The sequence below is a fragment of the Notolepis coatsorum genome, assembly GCF_963971535.1.
Source record: "Notolepis coatsorum genome assembly, chromosome: 8".
In the NCBI taxonomy this organism is placed as follows: Eukaryota; Metazoa; Chordata; class Actinopteri; order Aulopiformes; family Paralepididae; genus Notolepis; species Notolepis coatsorum.
The window spans coordinates 68488884-68504153 of record NC_140172.1 but is presented as its reverse complement, the minus strand read 5'-3'; the positions used below and the strand labels follow the sequence as shown (position 1 = coordinate 68504153).

General features: G+C 46.1%; 1 protein-coding gene across 1 annotated transcript in view; it reads right to left on the bottom strand.

Annotated features, from left to right (window-relative positions):
- The window catches only part of glra4b (glycine receptor, alpha 4b), a gene marked incomplete at both ends in the record, with an annotated part of 115067 nt that overhangs the window by 89482 nt on the left and 10315 nt on the right, over positions 1–15270 (bottom strand). The window contains 2 exons of the mRNA XM_084320452.1: positions 580–803; positions 1519–1586. Of these exons, the coding sequence (XP_084176578.1) occupies positions 580–803; positions 1519–1586 (292 nt within the window). The remainder of the gene's footprint in view (positions 1–579; positions 804–1518; positions 1587–15270) is intronic.

Sequence of the window (15270 nt, the reverse complement as noted above, 5' to 3'; positions counted from 1 at the left end):
AACCAGACACTCCCCTATCTTCAGCCTGTGTCAGGGAACTAGACAGGGCTGCGTTGTAATTCCTTTGCTCTATGCCTTAACGATAGAACCCCTTGCTGAGAGTCTTCGACTGCACCCAGAAATTCATGGATATACTGTAACACAAAATATAACGTTAATAAAATATCCCTTTACATGGATGACATTCTCCCCTTTATATCTCAGCCGCAAACATCGGTTGTGTCAATGTCCTTGATTGACCGATTTGGAACCTTTGCCGGATACAGAGTCAACTCATAACTCATAAGAGCAAACTCATGCCAATTCATATTAGGGGTAATGACTGGCTCCATCAACACCCCTTTAGGATAACAAAGGAGAGGTTTACCAAAGATTAAAACTCACTGTTTAAGGCTAACTTTGACTCCTTGATTGATAAACTACTCCAGAATAACATTCAGTTTTGGGGGACGCACCTGGTTTCTTTATTGGGTAGAACAAATGCTATTAAGATGATATTTCTCCCACAGCTGTTATATCTCTATCCATCTATTTGATCCAGGTTCGAACGGTTTTAATTCACTGATATTATCTCATCACCTGATGCTGTAGAGAACGTTGCCATTTTGGAATATCCTCAGCAACGTGTTGTCCGTGGTGACCTCATGAAAGTTTGCACCCTTTTCATTGGCGAAGAACAGGTCAGGCTTCCATATGGAATCCAGCATGGAGGGGTCGAGGTCCAGAGAGTCGTCAGGGTACTCCTTGTATGCCAGGCGCGGGTCATTCCACTGTTGCCGCAGGAACACATTAAGCCGGTAGTCCTGTGGTGAGGAATAAGGGTTTGAGGAAAAAGGTTGAGAAAGTTTGGTCTATAAGCCAATAGGGCAAGAATAGAATAATAAAAGGGAAATGTATTTGTTTATTTTGGCAATAGATCATTTAGGACAAGGATAGAACAATAGTACAAAAATGTATTGCAACTACTTTAGAAAATAAGTCACTTATAATCCAAAAACATTCCTGCAAGAAAGGCAATATTCACACAGAGACACAAAGTCTGATGTTTCCGCTTTTCCTTAAAGAAGAATAGAGGTATGTATAATCCTAGTAATCACTGCAAAGTACTGCAAAATACCACAAAGTTCCCCAAATTGTCACAGCAAACAACCGAAAAGTACAAACGACTGCAAAGTGCCCTAAGTTGTTAACGCAAACAAATGCCCAGTACAGCAAAATACCACAAATAACTACAAGTACAGCAAAATACCACAAAGAACCACAAAGTACAGCAAAATACCACAAATAACCGCAAAGTAATGCAAAGTGCCCTCAATTGTTACTGCAAAGTATTGCAAACAACTGCAAAGTGCCAATTTGATTGATTTGATTATGAAACAAGATTGTGAAAGTTACTGCATGACATACTGTATATGCACCCACCACGTCTTTGTTAACATGACTGTATTTCAACAACAACTTCACTGTGTAAATGAGAAAGAAAAAAGACAAAAGATGACAAGATAGAAAACTCCTCACCATAGTGGTTTCAGTGATGGATCCAAAGCTGTTGATGAAGATGTTGCAGGTGACATTCACAGGAGGACCTGGAGGAGATCATTTAACATACAATAATTAATATCATCATCTGATCAAGATTTTTTTTATTTGTCTCTAAACCTACTGACGTGATTGAAAAAGAAAGGTTGTGTCAAAATTTGGACTAACGTTTGAGATATTCCAGCAAGATGTCTGACATTTCTCCCCTCCCAGACATGGGACTTGGGTTGTGAAGAAGAAACACATGGCTTCTAGAAGAGCAGGCAGGAGAAGACAATGGACCTCATTCACCAACATTATCTTAAGATTTCTCTTACGACAACCTCCTTGGAAGGTCGTAAGAGAAAGCCGACGACAATTACCCCCGGATTCACCAACGCATGGAGAGGTTGTCTTAACTTGCCAAATGATCTGCGAACCCCTGAATGATCGTACGTCACTCATTCACAAACTGGAGAGCGCATTCTCGTTTACCCTATTTGCATACAGACACGCCCCTCCAGCTCATTATAATGCGAGGGCCGTGCGCAAAACAAGGGTCAGCATTGCCCCGTATTCAACAGGTAGCAGCGGAAGCGCTTTGCGACTGATAAAAATTAGATTAGATTCAAATGTATTGTCATCATACATCATCCAATAGCTATAGTGAAATAGACTGTATTAATATTCCACATATTTATACCATCTTGTTGTGAGCGTACTGTATAGTCTACGTGCGTAATGAATGAACAGTAGGCTTATATTATTCTAATGACTTGTTTTATTAGGAGATTGCAGATACTGCACTGCCCTATAGTAGTCATACTGTAGTTCTACTACAGTACAGTACACATCTTAGCGTGACATCTTAAGGCCGCCACAGAGTTGGGCTTGAGTGGACCAGACTCCACAGAGGCATCGCATATCGGTGTCACACAAAAAGCTACTCGGCGTGTTGGTTGACATCGACCTGCATTAAATATAGTAAACTGGCATGAGAAATGTAGGAAATTGGTGGTAGGTAGGCTTGACTATGAAACTGACTACGATTGCGGACATGCCGCGCAGAGTCCGGTCTGCTCACAGTACGCCCGACTCTGTAGTGCTTAGGATGTCACGCTAAGATGTGTATGGTATGTACTGTACTTACTACTATAGGGCAGCGCATACAGTATCTACTATCTCCTAATGAAACAAGTAATTACAATATTATAAGTCTACTGTTCATTCATTATACACGTAGGCTATACAGTGTGTGTGTGTGCGCTGAACAGGTGGCTAGGAGCGCGCAACTGAACAAGATGGTATAAATATGGAATATTAATAGTCTATTGTAGGAGTAGACCAGGGGTGGCCAACCAGTCAGAGACTAAGAGCCACAAAAAAATGACTGTGGTACCACAAAGAGCCACACCATATACCAGCGTTTCTCAACCTTTTTTTTCAGTCACGGCACCCTTCATGTGTTTATAGGTCTCACCCTCTGGCCTCTGAAGTTGCTAATGTCTTTTTTATTTGGGCCTCACAGGGTTAAAAGTACCCTGTGAGACCCACGGTTGCAAAATTACAAAATCACTTTTAGCCATTTAAAAAAATAATGTTTATTTAAAAAAATTTAAAGGGGAACTATTTTACTATTTCTTTCACTATTTGGGCACTTTTACACAATTCCTGTGAGTCTATGGAACACCTAGTTTTTTTTTTTTTAAATGCATTGTTTTGTATTTCTAATCAAGTACTAAAAACCGCATTTTTCTACCTCAAGAGCCGTTTTGAGGCTGGGCTCCAACCACTGTGTGGCCTGGTGCCAACTGCCACATCAACTGCCACATTATTATGCAGCTGAGAAATCTCTGACATCACAGATATGCACATTTTCAGATGACTCAGTTCAGTGAGGGTGAATATTGTGAGAGGAGAATTGGAAGAATTCGTCGATATGAGAATTAGAGACATATATCCTATTAATATAAGTCCACATAGCTAAGAAACAATGGTAAACACTGAAAAAAGCCATTTATAAGATAGTTCCCCTTTAAGCACATGTATAGTCAATTGGTCCTGTTGTTCAGCCTCACAATGCTATTTGATAGTAAATGTGTTTATATGTCCCACCCTCTGGCCTCTGAAGTTGCTAATTTCTTTTTAATTTGGGCCTCACAGGGTTAACCTCTTAAGCCCGAGATATACAGTAAAAGTGTATATTTTCAGCATTATGTTTGTTTACCAATTATTTTAACTGTTATTAGTGAAATATAAGATTATAGAAATCTCAGGGCATTGAGTCGGAAACCGGCGCATATTGACAGGAGGAAGTGGCACAGCCAAAAGTGAGTGTAGTCTTTTGAAGGAAGAGACTCAGGGCTTTCAAATTTCGAAAAACTACCCTACCCAGCTCACACCAGCCCCTGTCAATCATCTGACTTCTGGATTTACTTTTTAATTTCTCTTATTTTTTGGGATTATCTCCCACAAACCTGAACGGTATTGCCATAAAACAGAACGCAGTTTGTTTCTCTACCTTTCTGTGAACGTCTTGCAAAAAACGGTGTTGCAATATGATGAAGAATGGTGGAGAAATTTACATTATAAAAAAGATGGCAGAATTCAGTACTGTATCTACAAAACCTTCTGTTTAATCATCTTCCCTTTATTCATTTGCTTAGATTTTTCAGGTCTGGTCAATTTTAGCATGGTGTTATTTACAGTCAAAGATAATTTTTTTTTAAATAGAATTGATATTCTCCTTTGGTTCATTACAATTTACTCAAGCCTAGTAACAGACACACTATTTCTGACACTGATCCATATATGTCCCTAGATTCAGATACCAAGAACATGCAAATGGACCATTTAAAAAAAAAATTAAATGTTTATTCTACGTCCTTATGGAATGAGTGACATAAAAAAAAAAAAAAAAAAAAAGGTAAAAAAAAAATAAAAAAAAATGTTTTTTTTTAATTTTTTTTTATGGATGGAAGAGCCGCACATTGACGGGCAAAGAGCCGCATGCGGCTCGCGAGCCGCGGGTTGGCCACCCCTGGAGTAGACTATAGCTATATCCACGGGATTAGGTGTAGTTCTTATTTATTTATCCACTGTAATTTGCAGTGTTGGTGTAGTGTTTTTATATATTTTCTTGAGGCATGACTGTAAATGTAAAACGTAATTTTGTATCAATACTTTTTTAAATTATTTATCATATTTATTATCATTATGATTATTTAATTCCAAGGATGTCTGTAGAGTTGACATGAACGCAATCACCATGATTCCTCCCAAATAAAGCCCTTAAGAACATGACTGTAAGATCCTGATCAAACTGGCCAGTATCATGTCTTCGTCTGGTTGGCTCTCCATCCAATTCCTCTGCGTTGTGTCATTTTAATGGTCCTGACGTCTCCGATACTGGCAGATAAGATCCTTATCTCCCCCGTTAGTGCAATCCATAAACCATACTAATTCTCCACCTCCGTAAGAATTCGACACTTTGACACCGTGAAATACCTTATGAGGAGAAGCGTTGTTTTATTGCTATAAACAGAACCTCATAATCAGATGTTATCAGATGTTATCAAATTGTATCGTCCTTGAAGAGTCTATTCTAATGATCTTTCGGTGTATTCGTCTATCTAATGATCTTTCAGTCCAGTCTATTGTCCCTCTGTCTCTCAGTCCAACAGTGGTCAGGCCTGTTCGTTAGCCGAGACCATCCTCGTGGTAGCCGAAGCTACTGATGATGTGGCATTCTCCCCCCCCCCCTCTGTGATAAGAGGAGAGAGAGAGTCTCTCCTGGTTTCTTCCCTCTTAGTCTCAGCCAGATTTTTAGTCTGCCCTACCCGGAACCACTGTCAGCCTTATAGGATCTTCGTCATAACTATGATAGCCCACCCCTTTCTGGTTGTCCTGTGCCGCGTTGTCATGACAACTACGTTAATAACCTTTCACACCATTAAACGTTTCATTCACTGTTGAACCTCTCTCCCTCCTGCTCTGGGCCTACAGTACACTCTAATCTCAGATGTTCTTAAAAGGAATGTCAACAAACATCCTCGCTGGCAGTGTATTCAATCCACTGGTCACCGTTCTATCACCGTCTTCCATGCACATTTCGATCACCGTTTTAGCTGTGGTCACCTCCCCCCAATCTATACATCACATACATTGAATAAACCCCGTTTTCTCTCAATGGCACACACCAGTCTGTCCGACTTACGACTGCTCTTCAGCGCTCCTAAATCCTGCTACTGCCAAAAACAAGTATACTAGTTTTTATGTTTTTTTTATTATTATCATCCTAAACAGTCTGTCCGACCTTGTGTGTGATCCTGCCTGGTGGTGGTAACCATAACATAATTAGAATTTGAAATGACGATCGAATCCCGATAGGTGGCACTACCTTTTGAACTGGGCTAGTTTCCTGTGGGGGGGGGGGGGGGAGCTTGCTCACTCATTGGCCACAGTAGTAGCCACTAGCCTCCAAACTGCCTTGCCAATGGCGAGCAAACTATTGGAGATTATTATGAAGAGGACAAAACGATCACACTTATGGATGATAAGGTGCGTTTTCACCAGACTACATTGGACTCAGCACTTCTGGTAAATCATAAAAATACTATAGTCAAACCGGCCAAGCATGTAACATTATCTGTTCACCGCTCTGCGGTAGTCGCCGACACCAGAGTTGAGAGCACCCCAGACTAGAGCCAACTAACGTTCGGCAATGGTGATCGCCTAGAGCCAACTATTGGAGATTATTATGAAGAGGACAAACGCCGACGATCCATCCATAACATAAGGTGCGTTTTCACCAGACTTATGTTGGATTCTAGTATTTTCAAACAGGCTGAGGATGTAACGTTATCTGTTGGGCGCTGCCAGAGCCAACTAACTTTATCAAAAAGCAATATTCCATTTACCTAGGTATATATTTTATGCGGATTTTCACATCGTGTGGAACAGGTTAAGACCGAATCCAGGAGAAGGGACCGTTCATGAATCCCAAAATCGTCCAGAAAATGTGGATTAAAGGGGACATGTACTGCTATTCCTAGCACTATTTGGGCAACTTTACACAATTCCTGTGAGTGTATTGAAGACATCTGTACGTTTAAAAAAAAAAAATGCATTGTTTTATATTTCTAATCAAGTACTCAAAACCATCATTTTTCAGCTTCAAGATTTCAGGCTGTTATGGCTTGGCTCCGCCCATAAGCACTGAGTGACAGTCAGTCCACACAGTCTGCGACTGGTAGAGAGAGAGAGAGAGAGAGAGAGAGAGAGAGAGAGAGAGAGAGAGAGAGAGAGAGAGAGAGAGAGAGAGAGAGAGAGAGAGAGAGAGAGAGAGAGAGAGAGAGAGAGAGAGAGAGAGAGAGAGAGAGAGAGAGAGAGAGAGAGAGAGAGAGAGAGAGAGAGAGACAGGCCGTTCTTTTTTTCTCTGCCTCTCGGTGTGCTGCGCGGCACTTGGGGGGGGGGGGGGGGGCCTGCCGCGCGGTTTATAGCTATGTCAACCCCCTCCAATGTACAGTAAATTACCAAGTATGGTTGTCAATATTCCAATGTACAGTTTTGCTTGTACAGTGTAAGTCTATCCAACCCCCACCCACCCCTCCTACCCAACCTCCTCCAACAGTTTCTACGTCAAATGTACTCTCTTTTCTGGACTCTTTTTGTATCACAAACAGTACTGTATTTGCAAATCTGGTATGTCATAAATGTATAGATGTAACAGTACTGTCTATCTGTGTCGTGTGTGTCATATGTTATGATGAATTGAAAATGGGGGACCCTGATGTAAACAAGACGAAATTCTTTCTCTGGTCTGCATCCCCTTATGTAATTGAGCTGTACTGTACTGTACCTGTTACAAAGGATCAGATTAAACCGAATATATATATTTATTGATTGATATATATTGCATAATATTTGTATATCGTTTGATATCCCTTGTATATTCCTTGTACATATACACGGAATATCCCTTTAGCCTAGTACAGACCATAATATTTCATTCTCCTATTGGACAGCGGTCCACAGGCGCCAAGGCCATGCCTCCAAAGTCAGGTTCAAAGTCACCACCGGGGACATGCCTGGACATGAATGGTATTGCGCAAGGATATGAGACAGGAATAAAGCAGGTACTAGTTTATTCATCTAAGCGTATAAATACGGCGCAGGTGAATACAGAAGCACTTAGTCAGAAGTCTTTGTTACCCAATAAGTTGAAGCCTCACCCACGATACGACGTGCGGTGAAGTATGGCCTGTTTGGCCCCAAGTAGAGCATTGAGACTGCGTGCGAATTAATAACTGAAGTGTCAGAGTTTGGCGCTATACCGTCGAGTGCGACATATTCTATTAAGTCAGTAATAGTCTATTTGTGTATAGTGTATCGTGCGGCTAAAGTTCTACAGTGACCAGCATCACCAACGTTTTCCTCGTATCAGCTAGAGTGCTTATCCAGGCTGGGCTGCTTTCATGGCGCTTTCACCCGAGGAGCCCTAGACGAGGACCGTGTGGACATGTACACTGGATTATCTACCCGACGACTGCATAGCCCTTTTCGGCTGGATTATATTTGCTTTTGGTCCTGTAATTAATGGAGCGGAGAATCGCCGACGCCCACAAGTGTGTGGGATTTACCCTGTGAGGAGCCACGTCGAGTCTGCCCCTCAGAAGCCTGAGGCAGGCTAGCTTTCTTCCCTGTGGAGCTACAGGCTACGGAGAACAGCTGTATTCGTCTGTGGATCAAGATCTTATTGCACCGTCTCCCGTACTCGGAGTCTCCTTATCATCGTTGACCCGGACTCTATTACCGACAGATCCTCTACCCTTGCTGGCTTACAACCGGGAGGACCCTTCCAGTATCTCCCGCTATATTACTAGTGTACCATAGATATAATTCCCTAAGATTCAGGTTGTATAATTACCTCCTGCGTAACCAGAGAATGGACATTCGTTATTGATTTGCCTACGCACATTCCTTTGCCTTATAAGCGCATTCAAAGTGAAATAGAGAAGTATATTATGTACCTTTTGCTGCAATAAATACTTAATTACAACTTTGTGTGGAACCGATTTCATTGTGGGAAGTGTTCATCATTATATATATCATGTACTGTATGGCCAGTAATTAAAGTGCATAAGACGGTAGTGGTTTAATGATACCATACTTATCAATACAGTCAGGGAATTGTACCCCTCAGTTACAATTGGTCCTTCGAGCCGGAGGGTAACTAGCGTAATATTAATATAGTGGTATTAATATTGACATGGCCAATGATGAACACTCCACAAAACGGTTCTCCTAAAATAGATCGCCCGCAGCGTAGACGGCAGACACCTCAGTATTTAGAGGATTACGTTGCCAATATACTACCTAGCTTTCTACAGACGGTAAACGCGGAAAAAGTAGATAGTAAAATTATGTCCGACCCTATCGACCAGGCTACCCCGCCTATAGAGGCCCTAGTGGGTTCTAACGTAACTGACCAAGCTCACGGAGGGGACCAGGAGGGACCTGACATGACTTTACCCCCCGCCAAGACCGAAGAAGTAGTCCCCGGAGAGCTCCAGGATAAAGACAGCCCTCCAGGGATGGAACTCGACCCACTACAAGAAGAGGCGAGCACCCCGGAGATGGATCTCCTCGACTCGCCACAGGAGAACGGATCTCCAACGAGGACTACCAGGAGCGGATCACCTCAACCAGCGTCTTCCCCCAGCGAGGCGGACAAGATGCTGGCACAGGCCTTCCTCGCCAGCCTGGCAGCCTCAACAGAGCGCGATCGACTCCAAGCACAGACGCTTAGTGAGCGCGAACATTCTTCCATGGAAAGAGAACGCCTTCAAGCGCAGCAACGGAGCGACGAAGATCGTACACGTCTAGAGATTAGACGCCTTCAGACGGAAGAGAATATGGGAAGGGACCGGGCCGAAGCCCAGCGCGCCGCCGCCGACGCCCAGCGCGCCGCTGCCGATGCCCAAAGAGAAGCAGAGCGCGACCTCGCTCTCACCAAGCGCGAAGCCGAGCGCGACCGATTACAAGCGCAGATAATGGAGCAGCTGATCACCAGGGCAACACCCCCTCCCTCCGCACAGGGCTCCAGGGCCTCGTCAAGACAAGGGTCAAGGGCACCCTCCCCTACCCGATCAAGCGACCCTGAGCCCGACCACCAGAGAGAGCCTATACCCCCCCTCCGAACCCCTTCCCCGTCCGGTCCAAGTGAGACCCAGCTACAAGGAAGAAACGGTCTACACCGCGGAGAGGCTAAATAGACGACTACAGGATCTAGATGACCTGCCAGAGGAAGAAGAAGAGGGAGAGGAGGAGAGTCAAGCCCAACAGCAGCACAGTACTCCACAGGACCAGGAGGTCCAGTACAGCCCAGGCTTCACCCACGCGGCTCTGCGCTACAGACCCCCGACTCAATTCACGGGTGAGCTTGACGCACGACCAGCCCCGAGGAACAGCACCTGGGTACGCGGGCCATGGTATCCAGCAGGTACCAGCCCACCAAGAGGCGTAAGAGGAGACTCGCCTAGGAGGCCTCTCTTCCAACGCTCACCGATGTGCCAGCCATCCATGGCATCATACATTGGCACACCGACGTTCCCGGACTTCACACACGAGAACAGAGCACAGTACACAGAGCTACGAATGTGCTTAGAGACAATGATGTCCGATGTAGCTGATGAACCGTACAAATATGCTATCCTACTGAAGCACCTCAAGGTGCCCCGAGCGCACAATATAGCGCTGGCCTATGCCACCTCTACTACCCCATACACCGCGGCTCTAGCAGCACTCGACCAAAGATATGGACGCATATGGGACTACGTAATACAAGAGATAAGGCATATTGACCGCCTACCCCCAGCCACAGACAATCGCTCACTAGATGACCTGTCTATCAAAGTACAATCCCTGGTAGGGATGCTGGGGGCGCAAAGAGAAAAGGGTATGCACGAACTGTACGCAAACTCTAATGTCGAGAGGATTTTAGAGAAGCTTCCGCCCGCCCGACAAGAGCGCTTCAGGCGGCAAAGAGACCACCGTGATCCTAACGGTCCCGAGCCATCCCTCCTAGACCTAGCCGACTTCCTGGCGAGAGAAGTCAACAGCCTACGGTTGGATACGTTCATGCGGAGCACACCAAGCTCCAGAGAGGGACCTAGGAGAGCAAACGATGGCCGCAGATTGGTGACCGTCATGCACCAATCAGAATCAGTACCGAGCAGCAAGAACCACAGTACCCCCTCGATGAAAGAGAAGTGGAAGAGGGTGTGCCTGTACTGCGAAAATGAACACTGGCTGTCACAATGTGACACGTTCAAGAAGATGACCGCCGACGAGGTGAGTCAATGGATAAAGTCCAACCGACGCTGTTACCGATGTGCGCGCAGTCACATGGCAGCCGATTGCCGCTTAAAGAAGAGGTGTAGTCGGTGTGACTGAGCCCACTTAGACGTCCTACACGACAGTAACAGAAGAAAGCCTGCACCCTCAAGCAGCACAAAGGCAAGTGTTATGTACATTGACCCCGCCAGCAGCGGGGGCGCCCGGGTGCTCTTAAAGGTGGTCCGCGTAACATTGAGTTACCAAGACAAGGTCATGGACACTTACGCCGTCCTTGACGACGGGTCAGAGAAGACCCTTCTCCTCGCGTCCGCTGCGGCCCAGCTGAGGCTGCGGGGGAGCGAAAACCAGATGACGATTCGGACAATAAGAAGAGATCTAAAGACGATAAAGGGCGAGAATGTCTCCTTCACTATCGCAGCAAGCGGGCAGCCAGAGAGACGGTATAGGATTACTAACGCTTTCACCAGCCAAGAAATAGGCCTGTCGCAGTACACCTACCCCATCGCCAAGCTGATGGATAAATATGTGCACCTGCGTCAACTACCTATACCGCTCATAGACGGTGCCACCCCGACCCTGCTGATAGGCTCCGACCATGCAGACCTCATCGTCCCGATGGACCGGGTCCACACAGGGCCCAGAGGCTGTCCTGCAGCAGTCGAGACCCGCCTAGGATGGACACTACAAGGCCCCCTCGCTAGGTCCCTTAACCGAACAGCAGCCACTAGCTGCCTCCACTCCAGAGTGACAGAAGAAGACACCACCCTCCTACAGCATGTCGAGAGGCTATGGACACTAGAGACAATGCCCTTTAAGAACGAAAAGAAAGACATTCGTTCCAAGGAAGACATTTACGCTATAGCCCTCCTCGAGCAGGGGACAAAGAGAGTCAAAGTCAACGGAGTGATGAGATACGCAACTCCACTCCTGAGGCGAGCGGGTATGCCTACCTTCCACGCCCCAAAAGAAGCGACGGAGCGGTATCTATTGAACACAGAGCGGCGCCTAGCCAGAGACCCCGCTCAAGAGACTGTGTACCGTGCTGAGATTAACAAGCTAATCACAGCGGGACACAAAGAAAATTGACATTAAAGAGGCCGATCAGACGACCGAATCATGGTACGTGCCGCACCACAAAGGCAAGGATCGTATTGTGTTCAACTGCAGCTACCAGATCGGATCACAAAATCTGAATAAAGAGCTCTTGCCCGGCCCAACACTAGGCCCCTCTCTACTAGGCGTGTTACTACGTTTCCGCCAAGACAAGGTGGCCATCAGCGGCGACATCAAAGGGATGTTCCTGCAGGTGAGACTAGTGGAGGAGGACAAGCCCCTGCTGCGGTTCCTATGGAGAGAGAGGATCGGGGACGAGCAACCAGCCATCTATCAATGGGAAGTCCTCCCTTTCGGAACCACATGCAGCCCATGCTGTGCTACGTTTGCACTGCAAAAACACGTCGCAGAGGACCCAGCAGCTGATGAAGAGGTCCGACAAAGTGTAGGAAATAGTTTCTACGTGGACAACTGTCTGCAAAGCGTCTCGACGCCAGAAGAAGCCGAGGCCCTTCTACTCAAGCTCCGCGCCTCCCTGATCAAAGGCGGCTTTGATCTCAGGCAGTGGGCCAGCAGCGACCCGCAAGTATTGCGCAGCCTCTCCCCCGAGGACAAGGCAGCAAGCAGCGAGACCTGGATGGCGACCATCCCAGGAGAAGCCCAAGAAATGACATTAGGACTAGTCTGGCGCTTCAAAACAGACTCGCTCCATTATAAACACACACCCCTGACCAAGGAGCAGGGAAGGTCGACTGCACTACCGACCACCAGACGGAGTGTATACAGAACACTCGCCAGACAATATGACCCGTTGGGATGTATTCTACCTTACACCACCAGGGCAAAGATGATTGTAAGAGCGTTATGGGACAAGGACCAGGGCTGGGACGACCCCATACCCGAACACCTTGCATCCACATGGAGAGAGTGGGAGACAGAACTCAGCTCACTCCCAGGTGTCAACATACGCCGCAGCTACTTCCCACCCACAGTGAGGCCGGAGACGTGCCAGATGGACCTGCACGTCTTCAGCGACGCCTCCGAAGTAGCCTACGGTTCGGTGGCCTACTTGCGTGCCCGAGAGGAGGGAGGAGAAATACATACTGCTTTCATCCTGGCTCGCTCAAGAATAGCCCCACGCAAGCAACAATCTATCCCGCTGTATGTAAAGAAAGGAAGAGGAACCGAGAAGCGGTGGGGTATTGTATTCAAATGCATGACCACCCGAGCGATGCATATAGAACTCCTTCCAACCATGAGCACAGACTCATTCCTTATGGCCTTCCGAAGATTCACATCGCGGAAAGGCAAACCGTCTATATTATTGTCCGATCACGGGACAAACTTCAAAGGCGGAGAAAGAGAGCTGAGAGAGAGCTTCCAAGCTATGGGCCCAGAACTTAAGACCCACCTCGCTCCATACCAGATTGACTTCCAGTTTAATCCCCCGAATGCACCTCACTTCGGTGGAACTTGGGAACGAGAAGTACGTTCAATAAAGACAGCCCTGTACGCCGTGCTTGGGGCCCAGACCGTGGCGGAAGAAGTCCTAATGACAGTCCTCACGGAGATCGAGGGAGTATTGAACTCAAAGCCCCTCGGTTACGTCTCAAGTGATGTAGCAGATGTCGACCCAGTCACCCCCAACACACTCTTGATGGGGCGGCTGGACCCCGCGCTACCACAGACAATGTACAGGCCTGAAGAAGCGAACGGCCGAAGAATGTGGAGGTACAGTCAAGTATTGGCTGACAAGTTTTGGAACATCTTCCTACTCCACTATCTACCGTCTCTACAGACCCGCCAGAAATGGGTGAAAGAGAGACAATTTGACAGAAGGAACAGTCGTCATGATTATCGACCAGTCACTACCCCGAGCTATGTGGCCGGCTGGCCGCGTAAGCAAAGTGATCACCGGTGCCGACGGAAAGGTCCGAGCAGCCGAAGTGCTCGTCCAAGGGCGGATCTACACCCGACCCGTGGCGAGGCTAATAGAGTTGCCAAGGCTTCCCGATACTATTGATGACGACCATGACCCCATGACTTTGTGAACTGCCCTACCCCTCACAACAGACATTGAGTAGTGGACAGTGCGGTTAATCTGTCTCTGCTTAGCTAATTAGGTGGGACTAATTAGGAGGCGGCTGTTACAAAGGATCAGATTAAACCGAATATATATATTTATTGATTGATATATATTGCATAATATTTGTATATAGTTTGATATCCCTTGTATATTCCTTGTACATATACACGGAATATCCCTTTAGCCTAGTACAGACCATAATATTTCATTCTCCTATTGGACAGCGGTCCACAGGCGCCAAGGCCATGCCTCCAAAGTCAGGTTCAAAGTCACCGCCGGGGACATGCCTGGACATGAATGGTATTGCGCAAGGATATGAGACAGGAATAAAGCAGGTACTAGTTTATTCATCTAAGCGTATAAATACGGCGCAGGTGAATACAGAAGCACTTAGTCAGAAGTCTTTGTTACCCAATAAGTTGAAGCCTCACCCACGATACGACGTGCGGTGAAGTATGGCCTGTTTGGCCCCAAGTAGAGCATTGAGACCGCGTGCGAATTAATAACTGAAGTGTCAGAGTTTGGCGCTATACCGTCGAGTGCGACATATTCTATTAAGTCAGTAATAGTCTATTTGTGATACATGAGGCAACCAGAAAAGAGCTTCCCGGCACTGATGGATCTACTGAAGGAATATGGCCACTACTCAGGATACAAACTAAACGTGACAAAGACACATACCTTAGCATGGAACTATTCTCCAACGACGGAAATTAGAGAACAGTACGGGATAAGATGGGACATGGACAAGATTAAATACTTAGGGGTGAACATCACGAGAGGGGTGGAGAAACTGTTTGAGGCGAATTATACACAGATAAATCAGAACATCAAGAGAGACTTAGAGAGATGGACAGTAATGCCCTTGGACTTCAATTCAAGAATAGAGGTCATTAAAATGAACATACTATCAAGGTTACTGTACCTATTCCAGTCACTACCGATACAAATACCACAGAATCAATTCAGGGAGTGGGACAGACTGATATCGAGGTTCATATGGGCGGGGAGAAGACCACGGGTCAGATATAAAACACTACAACTACCAAAGGAAGAGGGAGGGATGGCAGTACCCAGCCTACAAGATTATTACTATGCAGCACAACTGAGAGCAGTGACGTGCTGGTGTAACGACAGATATGAGGCAAGATGGAAAGACATTGAAAAAGAAGGGGAGGGATACAAGGTACAAGCTCTGGTGGGAGATAGGGAACTATTTAAAGAAAAAGAGGGACTATTAGATCCAATCACCA